General features: G+C 52.0%; 1 protein-coding gene across 1 annotated transcript in view; it reads left to right on the top strand.

Moving 5' to 3' along the window:
- TNR (tenascin R) overlaps nt 1-7517 on the top strand; it is a 35471-nt gene that overhangs the window by 5621 nt on the left and 22333 nt on the right. Inside the window, exons 3-7 of the mRNA XM_017737439.1 lie at nt 106-294; nt 728-991; nt 1794-1909; nt 4300-4450; nt 7417-7517. Coding sequence (XP_017592928.1) covers nt 106-294; nt 728-991; nt 1794-1909; nt 4300-4450; nt 7417-7517 — 821 coding nt within the window. The remainder of the gene's footprint in view (nt 1-105; nt 295-727; nt 992-1793; nt 1910-4299; nt 4451-7416) is intronic.

Raw genomic sequence — 7517 nt, 5'->3', positions numbered from 1 at the left:
CGGCTGTCCCGCGCTCCCGCCCCCGCGCCGGCTGCGGCTCCCGCGGGCTCTGCGTGGACGGCGAGTGCGTGTGCGAGGAGGGGTTCACCGGGGAGGACTGCTCCCAGCTGCGCTGCCCCCGCGACTGCTCGGGCCGGGGCCACTGCGTGAACGGCACCTGCGTGTGCCAGGAGGGCTACGCCGGCGAGGACTGTGCGAGGCTGCACTGCCCCAGCGCCTGCAGCGGCCGGGGGCTCTGCCGGGACGGGCTCTGCGTCTGCGAGAGCGGCTATGAAGGGCAGGACTGCTCAGCAGGTAGAGGGGGGGATGGGTGAGGAGAGCCAGACTTGAGTGTGTAAGCAAGGGTGTCAAGGTGCCCAGAGTCCCATAGCAGCACCATGAAGGCTGGGGGAAATCCATACCCGGCAGAGCACATCTCTTAGGACCTGCCCAGGCCCCACAGTGTGGCTACCTCCCTGTTATCCCTGTCCCCAGAGACACCGTGGATGAAAGCTTGGGAGGTGAGCAAAAAGCCAGTGAGGTTCATCCCAGCATGGGGGCTAAACCCGTAGTGCAACAGGTTCTCCCGAGCCTTTACCTTGCTTTAGCTGTTAATACAACCACAGATAGCACATAACCCCCAGCCCGTGCCCATGTCCCACCAGCAGGCCTCCACACCCTCCCACAGCAGTGGAAGAACAAGCCACGCACACCCTGACACTCTCCTTACCTCTGCCCTTCCCACCAGTGTCTCCTCCTGAAAACCTGCGGGTGACGGGGGTCAGTGACAGCTCCATCGAGCTGGCTTGGGACAGCCCCGGGGCAGCCACCGAGTACGTGGTCTCGTACCAGCCCGCCGTGCCCGGGGGCACCCAGCTCCAGCAGCAGGTGCCCGGGGAATGGAGCAGCATCACCATCACGGATCTGGAGCCAGGGGTTGCCTACAATGTCAGCATTTACGCAGTCATCAGTGATGTCTTCAGCATCCCCGTTACCTCCAAGGTGATGACCAGTAAGTATCCTGCTGCACTTGTCGTTTGCTACCCCTGTATCCAGAGGGGAAGCTCAAGCTGGCTCACTTCTTCCATAAAAGCCTTCTAGCAGCAGAAACTTGAGCCTTCAAAAAAAAAAAAAAATTATCTTTATAGGGATATAGGAAAGGAGGAAATGTGTCCATCCTCTTCAGAAAGACTCCATTTGGATGAAAACCTGGATGTCTAAAAAGAAGAAAAAGCTTTCAGAGTTTGATTGAAGGCCCCAGAATGCAGCCCTAAACATTTAAACATTGTATTTTTTCCTCAGAGAAAATACTACAATATAACACAGAAGTCACAGGTTCTCCTCCCACTCCTGAAGGGATGATCCCCATGATGACTCCCCATGATATGGGGATAGTGCAGCAAGAGGGGATGCTGCTGTGCATCAGGAGAAACACAGTCCTGGCCAGGACCCTGATGCACAGAGGAAAACAGGAGCATCAAGCTGTAATGCCAAACTCCAGGAAGGTTTCTTGGAGACTAAGGATACGGAGGGCAGGGGAAAACCAGAAGCTGTCCAGACACCCCTTTGCAGCCCCATCATTCGCTCTGTTCACACCGTAGTGCAGTGGGATGCCTCAGAGTCCATAGGCCCAGGTCTTTCCCTCTTTTCCCTCCAGCCCCCATGGAGTGGGGATAAAGGAATTGTGCTAACAGTTACCAAAAGGTTCCCCATTTTTGTTGCCCAGATGACAAACACCCACAGGGAGCAGGGTGGGGACTGACAGCGTGCGTGCACCCAGCCCGCTCTGCTCACCACCCCCTGCTCCCTTCCAGGCCTCGCCATGCCGCAGGGGCTGAAGTTCAAGACCATCACAGAGACGACGGCAGAGGTGCAGTGGGAGCCCTTCTCCTTCCCCTTCGACGGCTGGGAGATCAGCTTCATTCCCAAGGTACTGCTGCCACACTCACGGCACTGCAGGGCCACCCTGCAAGCACCGAGGGAGTGCATGCTAAATCAGTTTCCACTTATGCCCTTCCCAAAATACTCAGCCTGTGTTTGCCATTTGTGTGCTGTGCATCAGCATCCCCAAACATCGCCAGCCTGCATTTCCCCAGTAGTTTTTGTGTCAAGACATACATGTCCTCAAAGAAATTTCCCCAAAAAATTCCAGTGATGGGGAAAAAAAACCTTCCAGCCTCACTGCCCCTTGTTGTTGCACCCCCTTTTTCCCTTCCATCTCCTTTGCAATGACTCTTTCTCCTCCTCCTCCTCTTGCTTGCCCTGCTCTCTACACTAAGCTCCCCAAAGCAGCCTGGATCAAACCGAGCAGCTGCTGGCTCTCAGGCAACAACCTTCACCATCCCCGAGTCACACGCACAGCTAATTCCTGCCGTGGAATTTTAATTGCAGTGATGAACAGGTAGAAATTGTGCCAGAAAAGAGGAAAGGATAAAAATGTTGCCCTAAATACCTCGTATTTTCTGTGCGCAGCAACAAAAATTGTACATCAAGTGATCAATCTATATTCATAATTTCTACACCATTTAGCCATAAGTATAGCTTCAATTGTATATGGAGCCTCTTGACAAGAGCATTCAAGCCCTAGCAGTAAATGAAATGATGATTAAGGGCTCAATTATAATGTTTTCACTTGTACAAAAACTTCAGTGGGATCAAAGGCAGCTCTGGGCAGCAGAGAACTGCAGAATTTGGCCCCAAAGTTTTAAATGCTCTTAACTAGGAAGTATCATTGCACAGCACAAAACAAGGGCCCCATTGCCTTAAATAACTCGATTCTCTCATTTCCAAAGAGTTGCTGGAAGATTCTTCGTGCAATGTTGGCTACATCCACATGCAAATCGTGTCAGAAGTTGAAGCTCAGGTAGTGCAGGTATAAACCCTGAGATAATCTTCAGTCACCATCAGGATTAAAGCTGAAAAATATAGCAACAGCAGAGAAAAGCTTTTGGTAGGAAAAAATAGCTCTTTCAAACATTGCTGTGTTACTCAGGAATTAAGCTGAACAGCATGCCCCTGAAGCAGATAAGTGCAAACCATTGGTTCTCTTTTCCATTTTTAAGCTTAAACTTAAAAATACATGGAAGCATTTTGGGATTTAAAGGCAGGTAAGATGCAAAAGGATGGCTGTTCCTGGATGCTGGGTCTTGGGCAGGAAAGGGATGTAGCTCACTGGGCTTTAAAGTTCCCAAATCCATGAGTCAAGACAGAAAGTCACAGTCATGCTCCTGCCCATAAGCTGCCAAAATTGGCCTCTCTTGGGTCTCCATCATTGGCTTTTCCCCTAAAATTAGGCAGAGGGTGCCATGTCCTTTACTGCCCTGCAAGCAATGCTTGCTTGGGCACATGCTAAAACATTGCCACACCTCAAACAAACCCAAAACCTATTCCCAAAGGCTAAAAACAGCAGTTGCAACTGCAGCATCACAACCTCTGTGAGAAAAACTGACCTCCCTGTCTCCCCAAAAACTGGGTGAGAAGATGCTAATTTGGTCCTCAGCAGCCCAACGAGGATGCTTGCAGCTTCCTGCAGAGCAACTCTCCTTCCATGGTCTCCATGATGCTCTCACCCCTACTAAAGCTGGGTCAGGCAGGATTGCCCATCTGCTGCCTGCACCAGGGATGGGGTGGGAAAAAGACAAAGAGAAGACGGAATTAGCAAAGAAAATTAGGAAAGGAAAAATGGCAATTGATGGCTAAAATGGAAGATTTCCTGTTTAATGAGAAAAGAGATGAATGTGTATTGAGAGTTATGTGCAAAGGTTTGTTTAGCATGTTATTAGTGAAGACAGCAGCAAGAAAAGATCCTTTGTCCAAATGCTGGCAGGAAAGGTGACATGTGCAGTTGTTTAAAGCCTTGCAGTTTTTCAGGGCAAAACTGCAAGGTATAAAGGAGTGTAAAGATGGTTAAAAAGCAGGGGATGGCAAAATAAAGACCTCCGAGCTTCATCCCTATACATCAACAACAGAAGGCTCCGGGCCCCTGAAGAGCAGGGAAAACAAGTCTAGCCAAGGCTTTGGTTTTATCAGCTTCCCTCTTCTGGAGAACAGCAGAGGCACAAATGGCAAAACACAGAAGCTGGGGAGGGAGGAGGGATGGGCAGGGTTTTCAGCCCAACATCACGAGTGCTCCGCGCTTCGTGGGTGACTTCACCCCCACTTTCTGCACCCCCACGGTGGGATGTGCCAAGGTGACAATGTGATTTGGGGATGCAGAGCGGGCCGTGAAAGGATGGGGGGCACCTCCTCTCCATGCATCAGTCTCCCCCCAAAACCACCAGTTTGTGAGGGAGGGTTAATGCTTATTTCATTCCCTGACAGAATAATGAGGGGGGAGTGATCGCCCAGCTCCCCAGCACCGTCACCACCTTCAACCAGACGGGCCTGAAGCCAGGGGAAGAGTACACCGTCACCGTAGTGGCCCTGAAGGAACAAGCCAGAAGCCCTCCCACCTCCGACAGCGTCTCAACCCGTGAGTGAGCCTGACCTGGGGGCAGCACAACAGTGCCCTGGGCTTGGTCCCAAAAATAAAGTCCCATCAGCAAGAGCAGCTGGCACTGCATGGGCAGGGATGAAATTAGCAGCACCCGGGTGCCCAAACATTGCAGCAACAGCTTCTTCATGCAGTATTTTGTCCCTCTATCTCCTAAATTGCCACAAGTGCAGAAACTGTGGCGAGGTTAATGGGTTGGGAGTGAAGACTCACTTCTGTTTTTATTATATATCTGGATAAATTCTTCTTCTCTGCTAATCTCACATTTTGGAGGCTGGATGCCCTCAAGAAATACATCTACAAATGTATTACTTGCTCATATATAACAGATTAAAACTCCCACCTGCTTTTGTGCCACTAAATGCCCTCAAATCCCACCTATTCGTGGAAATCAGGCAGCAGGGCAGGGAGCCAGGAGCAACAGCACGTCCCTTCCTAACCAGTTTGTTTGCCCAGTCACTGGTCCATCCTGTAGACCAGAGAAAATTCAACTGGGTCTTCTTGCTGAAGGAGATGCAGTGATGGGCAGAGCTCATGGAGAAGAGGAGGCTCTTCACACCGGGTCTGTTGCAGTCTGCCTTGAAAGCCAGGCAGACGTCTACTCCCTCCATCTAAGCTATGCCGAAAGAAGCAGCACTTAAGGAGCTGCTGGAGGGTTGTGGTAATTCGAGGCAGCTGTGAGAGCGAAGGGAGGGTCGCTCCACCAGCAGCAGCAGTGGTTTGCTGCAGGTCCGACCTTCCCCAGCACAGTCCTCTCCTCCCGCTTCGCCTCCGCGTTCAGCTCGACGTGGCTTAATAGAGACATCTCCTGGTCAAGCCCGAAACTTCCTTTCCCTCGGAAGTCAGCAAAAATAGAGGCTGGTACTTCAAACTCAGGGGCTGGCCTTTGCAGGGAGTGCAGGCGGAGCGGTGAGCTCGCAGATCTCTGCTCCGTGAAGGCATCCCTGTGCTGGCGTGCCTGCCTTCCTCTGCAGCACCCCCAGAGATTTATCCCCATCACCCTCGTTCTTCCTCAGCACCTTGTGCCACGGTCAAGCAGCAAAGGCACAGGTTCATGCCACACAGCCCAGTAGATGGGGATCACCTGGATGACTGGACAACATGGAGTAGTTGGAGATTGAGGGTATGCATGAGCTGGTCCTGGAGCTGGAGCTGGACAGCCAGCTCCTGCCTAAGCACGGGGCTTCCCAGCTGTTCTTCCTTTGCTGTTTTGCTCCCAGACCTCACCTCACTGCTCCAAATTCCCCCATGTCTTTTTCTAACCCTCCCTGGTCCTTTCCACCCTTGCCCACATGCTCATCCCCCAGAACTTCCAATGCTGAGGTGCAGCATTCAGCAGACCCTTGTTATATCCTGTCATTTCCTAATATCTGCAGTATATTAGGTATATGTAGGTGTGGTATAGTCTGAATTACAGAACCAAAGTGGGCTCTTTCACCCACTTTGTAATCACGGAAGTGATAAAAGGGCTGCCCAGCAGGCTTCGTGCGTGAGAGCTGCCATGGCACAGGAGTGATGGGGAGGCTTGGCTCCATCCCTCCATCCCTCCCTCCCTCCCTCGCTCCCTCCCTCCCTCGCTCCCTCCCTCCCTCGCTCCCTCCCTCCCTCGCTCCCTCCCTCCCTCGCTCCCTCCCTCCCTCGCTCCCTCCCTCCCTCGCTCCCTCCCTCCCTCGCTCCCTCCCTCCCTCCATCCCTCCATCCATCCATTCCTCCCTCCCTCCCTCCCTCGCTCCCTCCCTCCCTCCATCCATGCATCCCTCCCTCCCTCCATCCCTCCATCCATCCATTCCTTCATCCCTCCATCCATCCATCCCTCCATCCATTCCTCCCTCCCTCCCTCCCTCCCTCCATCTATCCCTCCCTCCATCCATCCATCCATCCATCCATCCATCCATCCATCCATCCATCCCTCCATGTAGGGGTTAAGTCCTGCTGGACTCAAAGCATCCATCAGCCAGGCTTGAGCCCAGGCTGAGTGTTGGAGGATGTAGAGGAAGGAAGGGCCCAAATTTCTGCAAAAAAAGAAGCAGAAATATCCAAAAGGGTCTCCCAGTAGATCCCTGGTATGAATTTAGCTAAAAACCTTTTATCTGAGAGGTTTTGTTGGACACCCACCATAGCCCCACACCCAGCTAGTTATGAAGACTCACCAGAGCAGTTGCGTTTTCTCCTCTCCTCCCACTGCCAAGCCACCAACAGCTTTATGAGCTGATCCCTCAGTTTAAAGACAAACCAGGAGCTGGCACCAAAGCAGGAACATTTCTAGAGACATTCCTCAGTTCTCCATGCTTGGATTTTGTCCTTGCACCCATGTTATTTAACACATTGTCAACACTTTTCAAAAGACATAATATTGTTGCTGGTAAATTTTGCCAATGATGGAAAGGCTCGGAAAGAGTAAATTGAGTGGAAGATCATCAGTAAAAGTTGTCTGGATAGTCTGAAGAGTTGGGCACAAAGGAAAATTACATATTTTTCAATGCAAAAGTACAAGCAGCTATCTAAGAGCAAAGAAAGTGTGTTGCAGTTAGATATAGGAGTTTTATATCCTGGGAAACATCACCCTAAAAAGCCAAGGAAGAATTATTGCCGACAACCAGCTCAAGAGAAGGGCATGAGCTGCACTGTAGCTGTCATGGGTGCCAGTGAGAGTGCTGCTGGGTCCTGCTCTGGTGCTCACAGGAAGTGGAGAGGGTTCAGGAAAGAGCCAGGAGACTGGGACAAGGAACTGGGAACCCACGAGGACCAAACCCCCTAAGTACCTTGGGGTCAGGGTCATGTCTCTTGCCCATGCCACCTCTCTCCCTTGTCCCCAAGTACTAACTCCAGCCACCTTGAAGGTAAGGTTGAGACATCCCTGAAGCTTGGTGTCCCCAAAGCTTCCACCTTTCCCCATCCAACTCTCCCGAAATAACAGGTGCCCATTTCCCCCCCCTCCTCCGCAGTCATCGATGGCCCGACGCAGATCCTGGTGCGGGATGTCTCCGACACGGTGGCCTTCGTGGAGTGGACGCCGCCGCGCGCCAAGGTGGACGCCATCCTGCTG

The sequence above is a fragment of the Corvus brachyrhynchos genome, unplaced genomic scaffold (assembly GCF_000691975.1).
Source record: "Corvus brachyrhynchos isolate BGI_N302 unplaced genomic scaffold, ASM69197v1 scaffold466, whole genome shotgun sequence".
Taxonomy (NCBI): Eukaryota; Metazoa; Chordata; class Aves; order Passeriformes; family Corvidae; genus Corvus; species Corvus brachyrhynchos.
This window is presented reverse-complemented; position numbering and strand designations above follow the sequence as displayed.